This window comes from Cyprinodon tularosa, unplaced genomic scaffold (assembly GCF_016077235.1).
Source record: "Cyprinodon tularosa strain WSP-4 unplaced genomic scaffold, ASM1607723v1 ctg215, whole genome shotgun sequence".
Classification (NCBI taxonomy): domain Eukaryota; kingdom Metazoa; phylum Chordata; class Actinopteri; order Cyprinodontiformes; family Cyprinodontidae; genus Cyprinodon; species Cyprinodon tularosa.
The window spans coordinates 749,377-764,182 of NW_024038800.1; the positions used below are offsets into that span (position 1 = coordinate 749,377).

The 14,806-nt window shown below is 38.1% G+C and overlaps 1 protein-coding gene across 1 annotated transcript in view; it reads right to left on the reverse strand.

Moving 5' to 3' along the window:
- Window positions 1-1,580: 1,580 nt before the first annotated feature.
- Window positions 1,581-14,806, reverse strand: part of LOC119784018 (mitochondrial intermediate peptidase-like) — a 42,180-nt gene continuing 28,954 nt past the window's right edge. Inside the window, exon 19 of the mRNA XM_038285843.1 lies at window positions 1,581-1,821. Within this exon, the coding sequence (XP_038141771.1) occupies window positions 1,721-1,821 (101 nt within the window). The 3' untranslated portion in view covers window positions 1,581-1,720. The remainder of the gene's footprint in view (window positions 1,822-14,806) is intronic.

The window sequence follows — 14,806 nt, forward strand, 5'->3', positions numbered from 1 at the left end:
TTTTCAGAACGTTTTTGCAGTGTAGGTGATCCAAGAACCGTTTTCATTTATTCATTGTTCTTTATGAAAGACTTTAAAAATCCTTTTTTTGAGTTTTAAAGTTTTTGCTTGTGGATTTTCTCCAGAGAAAGAGTGGACATCAGATGATTTTTATCCTCTAGTAACAGGGATCTCTCATAATTCATGTTTCTAGTTAGAAAGTTGAGAGTTTTTTTTTTTATCATTATCCTAATAAAACTCCCCACCTGATTATTTAATATTAAAGGGATGGTGGAGGATGTTCTTTTTCTGCGTGGATCATCTAAATAAGTGGTCTTCCTAATTGCTTCCTAATTAATCCCCATTTTCACTTACCAGTGGCGAGTCTGACATAGTGGAAAAATCGCAAAACTTCTTTTGGAAAGTAAGCCTGTATGAGCGATGCAAACAGCAACTTTTAAACATGAATTTTCTTTTTTTAAATAGAGAGGCCGGGTCTTTTAAAAAAAATTATGAAAATCCTCCATATACATTTATTTAAGGTAAAGAATTTTTGAGTTATTTTTATACACCTGTACCAAAATCATCAAAGCATGATGATGCCACCATGTTTGCAAGCATCACATTAATTCCCCTACATACACTTGATAATCAATGTGGAGAAATGGCTGTTTTATTCTCTAAACTGTAAATCTGTCCATTAGCTTATTGACAAAGGCAGCTACAAATGTCCCTTTTAAAACTAATAAAGCAGAATAACAGGAGCCCGAATCCTAATGAGAATATATGGCTTTAAATCAGGGTCTGTCACAAAAATTGAAATCTATTACAGTCTAGTTAACATTAATTTAAATATTAAAATAAAAACATTAACGTTAAAAAATAAAGCTATATGAACTAATTAACCCACAAGTCCAAAATCCTATGGAACTTCAGACTCGAACTGGAACTTTACGGCTGTATTTAAGTGTAGACCTAAAAAAAAAAATCAGCTTTGATTTGAGCTGGAGGTAGAGTTCAGTGGCAGCCGTGTTGTATCCTGTGAGGTAGGAGGCACCCAGTTTGCTCATTCTCTCTGATTCTTTCTGTGATCATGTCTAGCTTCTCCTCAGGCTCAGGTGTGATGCAGGCAAGCAGAGACAACGTTATGCTGTTAGCAGCTGCAGCTCAGCATGCAATTTACAGTCTAAAAAAGACACGAGCAGACGATCAAATCAACAGCCCTCAGTTTTCACTCTGTGCTCCTTCTATAAAAGTTGTTCCTGTAAAATAAAACCAATTATGTTCATTGGAGGCAGCTGTTAATGCAGTTAGACGTTTTACAGTTGTGAGGTTCATATAGCTTAAAACTGTGAGCCAAATTTCTGTTTGGCCCATCCGAAGCCCCTGACAGACAAAACAGATGGAGCGGCATTAATTCAAAGCCTAAACAATGAGCACATGACAGGAAGAGCGGAATAAGTATTCTTCCTCATGCTGATTTGAGCAGGAAAAAACAATGTTTGGCTATCCTGTGAGCAGATATTCAAAAAGGCTGGAGCTGTAAAGCTAAAGAAACAGAGAATAATAGAAGAAAAAAAAAAGCAGACAGAAACCCAACATTTTTACCATGACTTTCAGTTGTCAGGGACAAAATCTTTAATTCATATTGTGTCAAAAGAAGAATGGATGAGTTACATTAAAGTCAATATGACTCCAGGTGACGACGTGGCCAGAAAACACCTCTGTGTCTTCCCTCTCATCAGCTTTCAGAGTCCATGAGGAAGGCCTCAAAGTTTAGGTTGAGCTCAGACACCAGCGCGTCCACAAAGTCCTCCATGCTGGGCCGTCTCTGCAGCATGCCTGCCCAACACACAAAACACAACTGGATTTTAGGGTATGTTTTTTACCAAAACAGAAAATACTTCTATACAGTCATGTCAATTTTTTAAAAACTGCAAACTGTGGCATCCTATTCTATAAAACAGGGACACACTTAAATGAAATCTAGTATGATTAACTACATTCCAGGAAAGCATCCTTAAAGCATAATGCTGCCACCACCATGCATTTCCAGGAGATCTTTCATCATTTTGAATGCGTGTCTCCTCCAACAAAACTAATAGGAAACTTCTATAGGAACCTCTTCATTAATTCTTGGAGCTGCATTTCACTTAAGGGCATTAAAGTAGAGAAGTCTGAAAAAGTCTATGCCACCTTTATGGTTTTGTATCTGAAAAGATTTAATCCTTGGTAACTTCTTTGACTGTTTAAATAAGATAGTCCACCACGATAGAGGAACCTTTCTTCTGCCTGACTCCTTTGCAGGCGAGAGCGGGCTCTGGGAACGTCTGTGTGATTTCAGAGCCTGTCTGCCTGCTCATGCGTGGAGGACTCTCTCACACGCTTTACAATTCAGCTGCACACTGGCTTTGAAGTCTGTTCATTTCCCCTTGTGCAGCTGCCAATGTAAATACCCCCCCTCTCCCTCCCCCCTGCATGGGTCACCTCCACTGAGCGCATATATGCTAACGCACCAGCATATCTGCCCCGACACGCATGACTGGAAATGAACTGAACACAGACACACAGTGAGGGGAGTTTATGCTGCTGCCACCCTGAAATAGAAACACCAGGTACAAACTGCTCGTCCCGCATTCGAATATTAGTGGGGAGGAAAAAAGGAAAGGGTGGGGGTGGGCATCTTCTCCTCTTACTCACCCATCCCACCCTTCCCCCTGGCTACAAGATGATACGGCAGAATAGGGGTCTATGACACACGGCGACCGCAGGGTTCCAGGATCCCTGGGAATGAGGCCGCCACATGAAGGCAGTGATAACCCTAAATCACAGCTCTGACCGTGGCTGAGGACGGCAACTTTATGACCGCTTTAAACTGGAGAACAAAATGTTGAGAGCAACTGGATATTTTAAAGACTAAAGTTACACATAAAGTCAGACTGGTGGCAGATATAAAATACTTCAGATGCCTGTAACCTATCTACAGCCTGCTGCACGATACAAATGGCCTGAAACGCTTTATTTAAAGATGCTTTGTATCTTTAGGCTCTGTTTTTGGAATCTTGGTCCTTCTGGTTCTGTAGCTGGTTTCTGATAGTTTAGCCTACTCTGCTCTGATGCTAATCCTCATGTTTTCTCTGATGCTCATGCTGACGCAACCAAAGGGGATGAGGTAAATCTTTCAGCCTTTAAGCCTCGAATCAATCAGCACGTTTGAGGATGCAAGGAGGATTTCTATTTTTTTTTTTAACATACTTTTCTGTGTTTATATGGTAACAATATAAAACATCTTTGAACAAGAATTTTTTTTAATAAAAGCTTTCATTTAAACACAGTTTTATGACATTGCATACTTTAATAATTTACAACTTTAGGTAACAAAGTAAAAGTAGAAATAAAAAAGAGCACTTCTCAACCTTCTGTACAAACACAAAATGTATATACCACCTTAATTTAGACCTAACTTTATTTATCCTTTGGGATTACTCCTTCAGTGAAATTCTGGTTCCAGTAGCTTATATAGACCTAGACAGATTTTATTTGTCGTTTTGTTTACACAAGTGTAAAACAAAAAGAAATTTCATTTGGAACAGCTCTCTGGACAATTGAATCCTTTTTAAAAGTGCAGCCCTGAAAAAATTGTAAAAAATAAATAAATATATAAAAACAGTAATATAAACATATGACTGTAAATTTACAGTTCTGATGTTTTTTTTAAGTATATAGAGTACAAAGAGTTAAAGCAAGATTCCGTTAAAGATAAAAATACGACAATATAAAAACAGTGCACATGGTACCAAGAAAGCATAAAAAAGAAAAAAGTTGTAATGTCCTGGAATACGTTTCCCTTAGATATAAAAATATCTAGAGTAGAGAGCTAAGGGAAGACTACATAGTAGCTGACTTTGGTTATTGCACTTGCACTACAGACATGCACTGACCATATAAATAAGTCAAATAATTACACAGGCTACACAGTGGTTGGCTTGTGTTATTGTACAGTGAGAGAGAAGAATGTTGCACATGAGTGACAATAGGTAATGTTTTGCATAAGATGTCCAAGGAGGGGGTGCTAACATCATATGCAAAGATGCCACCAAATAAAATCCAGTTCAACCAGATGCCTTCCAAAGTAATCAACAAACAGAAAGGTAAATAATAGTATAAAAGCAGCTGTTCTGTAAATGCTTTTTTTTGCTTAAATGCAAATGTTTTTCACATGAGACCAAGCTCTTAAGGTAAGGCTGGAGCTCTTACCGAATTCTCAATGGTGAAACACAGTGGTGGCAGTATAGTGCTGTGGGAATCTGTCAAGCTTGACCCGTCTGCGAGGTCCACGTGGCCAAATTACATAATTTTTTTGGCTTCCACGCGGAGTCTGTGTGGACAGAATTTCCACGTTCTGCAACTGGGAACATTTGTAACTACGCAGACAGATCCGCGCATGAAAAAAATGGCGAGTTGGAAACAGCTCCTACTGCTGCCGGTTCACAAATGTAAACAGCTAGGGACATCCTATGAATTAGTCTAAAAGTATCACCACTATCAAACGATTATGAATAAAATCACGGAAAGAAACGACTGTTGCTCTTGAACAGCATTATGAGGCTTTGAAAAAGTTGTAAAAAGCTGCGTTTTCAACTTACCCGTGTAGTGTGGTGTTATCAGCTTGCAGTTTGTGCTTTTTTGATTAATATAGCTCTGGAAAACCACATGAGATGTTCTTGTTACTCTGCTGCAGCCGAACAGCCGAGTAATGGTGCAAAACCAGCACAAATTTTGCCACTTGTCTGCTTTTGCTCGCTTTGAAATTCGCCTAGCCAGTGAAAGCAAGACGCGTTTTGTGTTAAAGTCTGCTGTTACTGAACAACTTGCAGAGTTTTTAGTGTTTTGCTTTTGAAAGCTGAACAAAGCCGTTGGCGCAGACACCCCTTGATTCACCATATATCTCCCAAGTCAGAACCAGTATGGAGAACACCACCAACTGTCCCAGCAAGGACAAATCAGTGCAAGAGCATCAGCGTAAGAACAGGGCAAGGATAAAATTGATGTTTTCCTATAAATACTTTTAACATTCAATTCTGCTGTATTTGCAAATATCATATTAGTATTTTGAATGGATACAAATATCATCTAATTAAATATTGAGATATTTAACAGAATTTCGTTTTTTTCTTACATCCCTAATGCTAACCTTGCCTACAAGATAAATTCTGTATTTGTGCTTCTACACGCAGAGAAGATTACATCTTGTCCCGCTTGTGCTTCAGCTGTTTGAGACCAACCTAAAGCAGGTTAGCCAATCACCTAGGAGAATAACAGCTTAAGGCGGGACATGTGGCTGTGACACAGGCAAGAGCTGCTGAGTCCACAGCTGACCCAAAATAACAGGACAGAGCAGGACATAAACATAGATGCTAACAAATTTGTTTTGTCAAATTCCAATATTTATTTAAAAGAGGAGCTAAGAGTGTAAAAGTGTAATTCATTGGGGTTTCTCATGGCGTCTGCTGCCATATGAATTTTTTTCTTTGATTGGCTAACACCAAACTTGGTAAAGTTGGTAGCAGTCCGGAATCAGCCCGGAAAGTTCTGCTGAATGTCCAACTTTTTATGGAGAGATCAGATAACTCCCAGATTAATAATAAGTAGAGCTAAACCTGATTGCTACATTATCAATCTACTTTGCCAGGTTAACTTTTTGTAAGTCTGCCAAATTATATATCTGTCAAATACGTTGACGTTGACCACTAATGTGAAACGGTCAAAGGGTGTGAATACAAAGATACCATATCCCATTTAGCTATTAGTCATAAAACTTAGCCAACTGACCTCTCTTCAACAACTCAGTGGAGCTGGATAATTTTTTGATTACTACATTGTGAAAACTGAACGGTTTCCAGCTTAAATTGAATATGTTACTGTATTACTTAAGACTTAAATACCCAAACAACAGCAGAAATCTGGAGATTTACAGCTGGTCATCTATTCAGCTACTTCTGCTTTCCACCAGCAGCTGAAATCCAGATCCTCTAACCGTCTTTTAGCATGCTTGATAGTGTTTCAGTCAGAGTGGTTATACTAACTCTTGGCCTGACACCAGAGAAAAACCAGAGCCAAACTAAACATAATCTGTGCTTTGTGTCCATTGTTGCGAAAGGTTTAGAACGGAGGCTTTGCCATGTGCGTCATCTCGCATTAAAGAGTTTCCATTTCCTTTCATAATGGCTCTGATGCAGCCATTGATGAACAGGGCTTCTACCCATTACAGTCATCTAAGGGCCAGCATCCTACGCCAACTTGGACGACAGAGTCTGGGTAAAACAGCAGGTGTTAAAGGACACATGAGGAACCAGAGTTCCTTTGGAGACCATGCCAGTGGAGTTCTTTTCTTCAGTCCTTTAATAGCCCTTGCTGAATAAGAGCTAAAATAATGACTGCTTTCTCGCACAATGTATAAAATAGAGGAGCATTCAAATCACCGACTCACCCTTACTTTTACTTACAAATATTCTTTTTACTCTGTGAAAAAGTAGTTTTTATTGTAAAAAAAAATGTAAAAGAAACATCGCAAAATCAGCTAGGGCTAATCTAAACATTTTAAATGTTTCAATCTCATGGTTCTCAATCTGTGAAACAGGAATCAATGGTGGTATTACTGCTTTATCAGATAGCATTAGATGTCCTGGGATTAATTTGGCTGTGTGGTGAATGTGGACAAAACAAAAGTGATGTAGCCAAATAGGCATCAGCAGCCAATAGGATAAGCTGAAAAAGTGCAACACTTTCTAAATAATCATAAACTAATGAAGAAAGGGGTTCAGCAAAGACAGTTTAAAAAACTCCCAGAATGAGCTGAATTTCAAAACCTGGAACCAGAAAACAGCAATTGTTGCTGTTTACGTTGCCATCCAATTAACATTAAAGTTGGTACTTTGATTTAGGAGTGACTTTACACCAACTAAACCATATGCGAGTTTGAAAATCCATGCTAATTATCCCTATCCTCATCCGGTCAAAGAACAGTAGAAATACAAATTAATTATGCATTTCGTACTTTTGAATACAGCTCAAACATAAAGACCAAAGGGTTGTTTACCACCCAGCCAAATCTTAACTGAATTCAAGTCTGGCCTTAAAGGGGAACACCTCTTTTTTTTTTTTTACATTGGCCCCTTGATTTTACGTTATTACATCATGTTCTACCCACCCATATTAGTTTTGTGTCATTTGGACCTTTTTGGTTTTGTAATCCAAGTAACGTCTTCCTATTGGCAACGAGTTGAAGGCACAAACTAAACTGTTCATAATTTATCATTTATGGTACGCCAGCATTCATAACATGTAGGCGAATATCTGTCCCCCAGACATCCGCGGTTATATTTTTTTTATATTTATATTTTTTTAAACAAAGCAGAGTGTGTATTACATCACCCGTGCGGGACTGGAGTTGTGAGAGGCAGCCCGGGCCACAGGCGGCTACGCTCTACCCCTTCTATTCATTCGGCGAGCTAATTTGAATCGTTCAATTCAATTTCGAGAGCGAGATCATTTGTGGTAGTAGCACTAGACATCTTCCAGGCATGTGAGTAAAACTAGCAGCAGTTCAGCGGACAGGATGAATGAATGGTAGCCGAAGCACACGGATGACGTCCTACTCGCGCTGCTTTGTTTTAAAAAAAAAAACAATATAAATATAAAAAATATAACTGCGGATGTCTGGGGGACAGTGATTCGCCTACATGTTATTAATGCTGGCGTACCATAAACAATAAATTATGAACAGTTTAGTCTGTGCCTTTAACTCGTTGCCCATAGGAAGACGTTACTTGGGTTGCAAAACTGAATATCTTTGGAACAGCTCCAAATGACACAAAACTAATATAGGTGAGTAGAGCATGATGTAATAACATAAAATCAAGGGGCCAATGTACAAAAAAAAACTGTTCGCCTTTAATGTCACATTCAGCCAGAAGAACATGCTGGTTTTAGGGGCACTAAGATTCTATCTAAACTCCCAAACAGTTGTCAACAGACACCTTAACTCTTTGGACCACAACTGGCTGATATTAAGACCTACTGTTAATTTTAGTCAATTTCAGAATAAGCCTCTCCATCTATAGAAAGGAAGCCCGCTTCTTATTTCACTATGATGTTCTGGTGAGGCTGTGCTTTAATATCACTGCACCACATATCATTTGGAAAGATGACTCAAAATGTCTAACACACTATATTGCCAAAAGTTTTTCCATGTGTACTTTGTATGTACATCAACATTCATGACATCCTATTCCTAATCTATAAGGTATAATGGTCATATACACCAGCTGCACTGCATTCAAGAAGAAACTAGTGTTGTAGTAAAGACCACACCAACTGAGACCAAAAAGTACCAAGACTGGAGTTTGGTCTAAGACAGGCATCCCCAAACTCGGTCCTCAAAGCCCCCTGTCCTGCAGGTTTAAGAGGTTTCCTTGCTCCAGCACAGCTGATTTTAATAGAAAGCTGATTAACAGACTTTTGGTCTAATGCAATCATTATAACCATCTGTGTTGAAGCAGAGAAACCTCTAAAACCTGCAGGACAGGGGGCCTAGAGGACCGAGTTTGGAGATGCCTGGTCTGAGACATTTAGAGGCCGTGACCTTATAGGATGTCTCTAAATGTCTTGGTTTTGGTGGTCTTGACTACAGCACTAAAAGAAACAACCATCTCTTGAGTCTTCCCTCTGGCAGACTTGAGAGTTATGAGGGCCTGCACCAAGAAACTCAAACCTAACATTAGGTTGTAAATAATGTTGGTTGATGTATACCTTCAATGTGCTTTGGTTTATTTATAGAGCTGGGAAATTATATGAGATTCATTTGGTGTTTTTCCAGCTTCTCTGCAAAGTATGGCTTAAGCTAAACAATCCACACAAGCAAAAGTCAAGAATTTCCTGCAAGGACAGCTGAAATTATTTCAGGTTAACCAGATTTACTTTAATTGGTTGCAGATGTTAGTTTAAGAGGAATCTTGGTATTTACTCCGGTGGTGCGTTCCATAAAATCAGAAAATTAAAAACTAAATTAAAACAACTTTCACAGCATGCAGCCATATGATCCAAAAACAGGCTGCACCCCCGTCCTAATGTAACCTCTGAAGCTACGCTCTGTTTAAACTTACACTACAATCCAAAGCATGTTTATTTACAAAAAGGGTGGTGAGACGATGGCTATCTGTAAAATGAAGACTTGTTTAGCCTCTAGCAGCCCTAAGTCTTGGTAATGACTGCTCTGGGGAAAAAAAAATAAGAAGAATCAGCAAAAAATCTTCAAATTGGCTCTTCTGCCTGCAGCTACTGCTGGTTAAACGTATCAAAGTTGTCAGTTACACATCGGGGGGAAAAAAACTGGGAGGAGTTTAATGACCTAGATTCTTAATAGAAAGTTCTGAACAAGAGGTTCTAACATAATCCTATACTTAAGATTGTTACATAATATCCATAGATGGACATCTGAAAAAAAAATAAATAAAAGAAATATCAGTTTTAACATGTCATTGATTTGTAATTGTTAAAATTTAATTTCTACAATTAGTCGACCTCAGCTATAAAGGCTTGGCTGTTCATGATTTACTGGTCTATTTATTAGGTCAGTCACACCCATAACCAGTCATAATGCCACATTTCTGCTTTAACGTGTGAATAAACCTACAGAGAAGAATAACTAGGCACATAGCCTACAGTCCTCCCTGGTGTCATCTTCCCTCTAATTGTATTATCTACATCTTCTAGGTTACTGAGATCAGACAGGATTATGTGATCCTACACTTCAAAGCACACTGCCGGCTGCTGCCGGGCGAAAGCATGTCAAGGTGCGAAAGAGCAGTTAGCTCAGTCTGGCCTGGAGGCAAACCAGAGGCCCACCGACACTGTGATAACAGCTTTGAAGCTCAGGGAGCGTTTCCTCCGGCAGTCACTTCAGACAAGTCCAGAAAATAAGCAAGACAAGGTCGATGACAAACACTAGACAGGGAAGGGAACACACTTTCCCAAAAAAAAAGGCAGTCAAAACAAAGCATTTAGCATTCAGCAAACTAAACTCTGTCTGCATGATATAATGCTTTGGCAGAAGGAAATGTGTTTTGACTGCTTCAAACCTTTTGTGCCAACTTGATTTGACCAAACTCAGATCATCACAAGTAAAGCTTTTAAAGAGCACCACTATAATTACTCTAATTTGAAGACTAATTGCTATAAAAACAGGAGCAGATGTGTTTGAAATCATGGTTGCCTCCCAAGAAGCGTGCAGTCATCCTCACATGGTCTCGTTTGCAGATAAAACTGCTGCCATAAATGTTGCACTTCAAGTGTCGCCCCCAGTGCAGAGTTTACTCCACATCTGTGGACCTAGTGACTCTGCAAGCGCACTAAGTGAAACACGACCATGAAGTCTCCTGAGGTGGCTTCTTATCAAAGTTGAATTCTGCATTAGGATCGACAGATTTCATTCAATACTTCCAAGAAAGTTGGGTGAAGACCTATATTTTCTAGCTTGAAGGAACATTTCATCATAAGAAGAAAGTGATTAAAAACCAGGCAGTAAAGTCAAGAATGTTTACCCTCCTGAGAAACCTTGGTTAATCAAAGAGATTCAAGGAATTAAAAGCGGAAAACTGATCAACATCCAGCGGTAATGAGCCGCCACCAAAAGGATGACAGATTTCTTTTAATTCCTTGAATGTTCAGTTTTTCAGAATGAACTACTTCTCTCTTTTTTTTGAAGACTAGAGAAGCTTTTCAACTCTTCTTCCCTTTTCTCTAATGCAAACTCAGATTAATGAAATAACCTGTAATCCCAGCCTTATTTGTAACTCTGTAAATAACAGAACAAGCTGGAATTAAGTTTGCTGCATTTTAATCAACCCAAATAACACATTTTATTGATTATCCTAGGAACAAGTGGCAAAATTAATAAATATGGTATGTCTGGTCCAGCTCAAGTGTCTAAACTGAAAAGGAAAAAAAAAATCCCTAGACGTGCAAAGATTTTTATTTGTGGGACTTGAAGTGGTTGGAAAGCTACAAACTACTGAATCCCTTAAATCTCAATGGTTCAGATAAAAATCAAACCTTCAAACACTTTCAACAAAGATTTTCTGACTCACCAGAAATTAAATACCTGTTACACCTGTTCTGTCATTTAAGTATGAGCAACAGTCAAAACGTGGAGCCTGAAATCTGATCCCCACCTCCACACTGCTGTGGAAAAGCTGATTGAGAACAAATGTTTCTTCAGTTGTTTGCAGCGATAGCCTAGCTTTTTTCCTGTTACGCTCATTAGATGTCAAAGTTCCTGCCTTGACTGCTTGCCAGAGATATAGCAATCTATTTGTGATGTTGTTTGAAGCAAAATGTCATATTTTTCATAAGAAAATTATGTAATCTTCACAAATTAACATGGATTTGTGGTTATAATGATAACCAGTAAACTGTAAAGTAAACTGCATGCAGAGATCAGTAGTTGGACTCCTGATCGGCTCCATTTTCAGTGTTCGGCATACGTAGCAATGGAAACAGCCTGGACCATGAAAGCCTTTTCTGTAGCAGGACCTCTGGTTCAGTTCAGTTAGTTGATCACCTTTAACCCCCTCCTTCCTGTTTTCTTTTCTTCCCCTCTTCCTCCCTCCGTCTTGAAGCCTGTGCTGTGGATTTAATAAATGGGTTTCCATTTCAGCATCGTCTTTCCTGGGAAACATCCAGTTCTGGGGCACAGGAGACATCCACATAAAGACTGACGTCTGGGTCTCCAAGCTAGGTGTGCTGCAGTTCGCCTCTATCACCTCACTGTTAAAAACATTACTCAGCTCTATGAAGGACAGCATTTGTTTGGAGGATAATGTGTGACTCAGTTAAACTCTGTTTTCCCTCTCCTTTAACCTTAATACTGTTTAAAATGTGAAAAAAATAACCAGAAAAGCAGCAGAGACTATTTCTTATTCCCTAGATTCATCAATTTACAATTTCAAACAGGGTTTCTATGCATTTTCATTTCCAAACTGCATAATTGGATGGTGTGATCAATGAACAAATGTAGAATAAATTAGAGATAAGATTGGGAATGAAGCATACAGATAAACCTATTCTACTGTTTTCTGTTTAATATGCATCCAGATCTGGAAAACAGAATGAATTTTTAAGAGTAAAGATGAAAACTTTTCAACGCATGCAGCAATGAGGTTTAATACAACTTCAGCTTTCTTCTTGTTAAATAAAAGGGTAATGTGGCGAAATCTGACTTTTTCATGTACGATTGTTTATGTTTGTTTTGGGCTACAATTAAAATCTGCCAGGAAAATCCAGATTATGAGAACGGGTCATTTTTGGTTATTTTTTTTTGTGAGGGAATGTTATTCAAACTTTAGAGACCTACAGGAGTGGGCAGTTTGGGTCGTCCTCCTGTATTAAAGTAAATCCTTTAAAGCACTGCATTAGCATGCCTTGCCATCATTACTTCAGTTTCTATTCAACCCAAAGGGGCGACTCCAAAAATCATGGACTCACCTACAGGCAGTTGGTAAATGTTGCTAATTGTTTAACTTTTCTTGTATAGGTTGTAAGGAAACAATAATAAAAGAACCATCGCTAATTGCTAATGTTGCTAATGCTACATTGAAATAAACGTGTATAATCTTGTGCGTACCCTTAATAGCGGAATAAAAAGGATCAGAATCTGTTTTTTTTCCTCTTAAAGAAATATTAAAAATCAATTTATAGACAGCTTTTGATGGATTTTACATGAAACATAACAGGTTAGTTTCATTTAAATATATCAAAAATACCTCTAGATGTAAAGCTAGTAGGATAGTTGGATAAGAAAAAGCAGTCTGGGTTTTGCTTTAGTTAAATAATTCTTCCAGACAAGAATAATTGAATCACTTTTTGGTTTGGGGGACATAAAACTTCTGAATCTGGATTTTTCATTTAGCAAATCTAATGTTATTTAATCTGTTGTAGATTCAGTTGGTTAGAAAAAAAAACGTAATCTTCATACCATAGACTCCTTTCCATTGCAGACATTTTACAGTTTAGTTTTAACCATGATTTATGGAAAGAAAAGCCAGCCGAGGAGTTTAAAATGGCGTTTTACTAATGTTGCGCACAGAGCTTCAACCTATGACGTAAGTAGAGCAGTTCTCATTTCAGAAAAAATCCGTAAATATAAATGTAAGCTTTTGGTGGATAACACTAGAAGGGTAACTCTCAGGTCACAGAGAACTAGACAGGAAAAGAAAGGGGTGATCATGGGATCTGCAAGATGGAGGTCAATCCAAGACTTATTTACTGTAAATTTCAGGCCAAAAAGATTTAAATCTAAGAGCTACATAAATGAAAAAAATCAACCTAAAACTTAATAACCAACCATCCATCCATCCATCCATCCATCCATCCATCCATCCATCCATCCATCCATCCATCCATCCATCCATCTTTTGTCATGCTTATCCCAACCGGGGTCGTGAGGGGTGCTGATGCCCATCTCCAGCTGTCTACGGGCGAGAGGAACACTTCATAACCAATATTGTAAATCTTTTAATCACAATCATGCACTTTTGCCTATTGCTAATAAAATATCTGACTATACATAGCAGTAACTCATGACAACTTGTGTGAAATCCCTGTTTTCTTGAAAGACCTGAATAGATAGAAACATCCTGCTAATAAAAGAGCTTTAATACGACAATATAAAAGTAAATCTTTTCATGCATTGTATGTGCTGTTTTTCATTCTCAGAGCTTCTCTGCCCAACTGTAACAGTCCTAGCCTATGGAGCTACTTTATTTATTACATTATTTATAGATTAGTGCTTCTATGTTCCTTTTTTGTATTACTGCTTTTATCTCCTTGAACCCACAGTCAGCTTTGGCGGAAGGCCATTAACACTGAGCCTGGTTCAGCTATAGGTTCCTCCTTGTTAGAACAGAGTTTTTCTTCTTCACTGTCGCTGCATGCATGCTCAGTTCAGTTAGTATCTGCTGTCTCCACATGCTTATCCAGGAGGAGCTAATCCTGAGTCAAAGACTCCATGCAATCAGCTGATTTTCCTTGGATAGAAAACTTTCAACCAATTCAACATTTTGATCCAACTGAATTGTCTCTGTAAAGTGCCCTGAGATGACATGCAATCTGAACTATTGCTAAATAAATAAACTAAATTGAACTAAAATGCATTTATATGTTAATTCACAATTGCATTCATATAAAAAAACCTCCACTAAGTTGAAGTTAAAAACCTAATTTGCTCTCAACTTTAATTTAAAAAACAATAAGAATTATTAAAAGATATTTTAAGATCAATATAATATATCTATTATTCACACATAGATATTAGAATTCAGTCTAAGAGGACAGTTACCCTATAAAAATAAGCTTGAAGCAGGCATTAAATATACTATCAATTAAGCCCATGTTTTAACTATTGCATTTATTGGTCTGGCACATTGTTCGGACCTGTAATGGCAGGTTTCCAAGAACTGTAGCTAGAAAATAATCATTATTAACCAAAATAAAAGCTTGAAACATCAGAATGTGTAACTTATATAGTTTTTACTTATAAAATTTAATTAAATTTTCAGAATTGCTCTGCTCAGTGAATTAGCGGGGAGAAGAAGAGAAGCTGATCTTAACCACCGAGGATGGAAATAACGTTAACCTGAGCTCCACGTGTCTGATCCCAATAATTTACAATAAGCCCACATCAGATACAACATTTAGTGCTAAATGTGAACACTTGTACTCGTTCTTGATTTTAAGAAATCTTGTATAGGACATCCCGACATGTTACTGC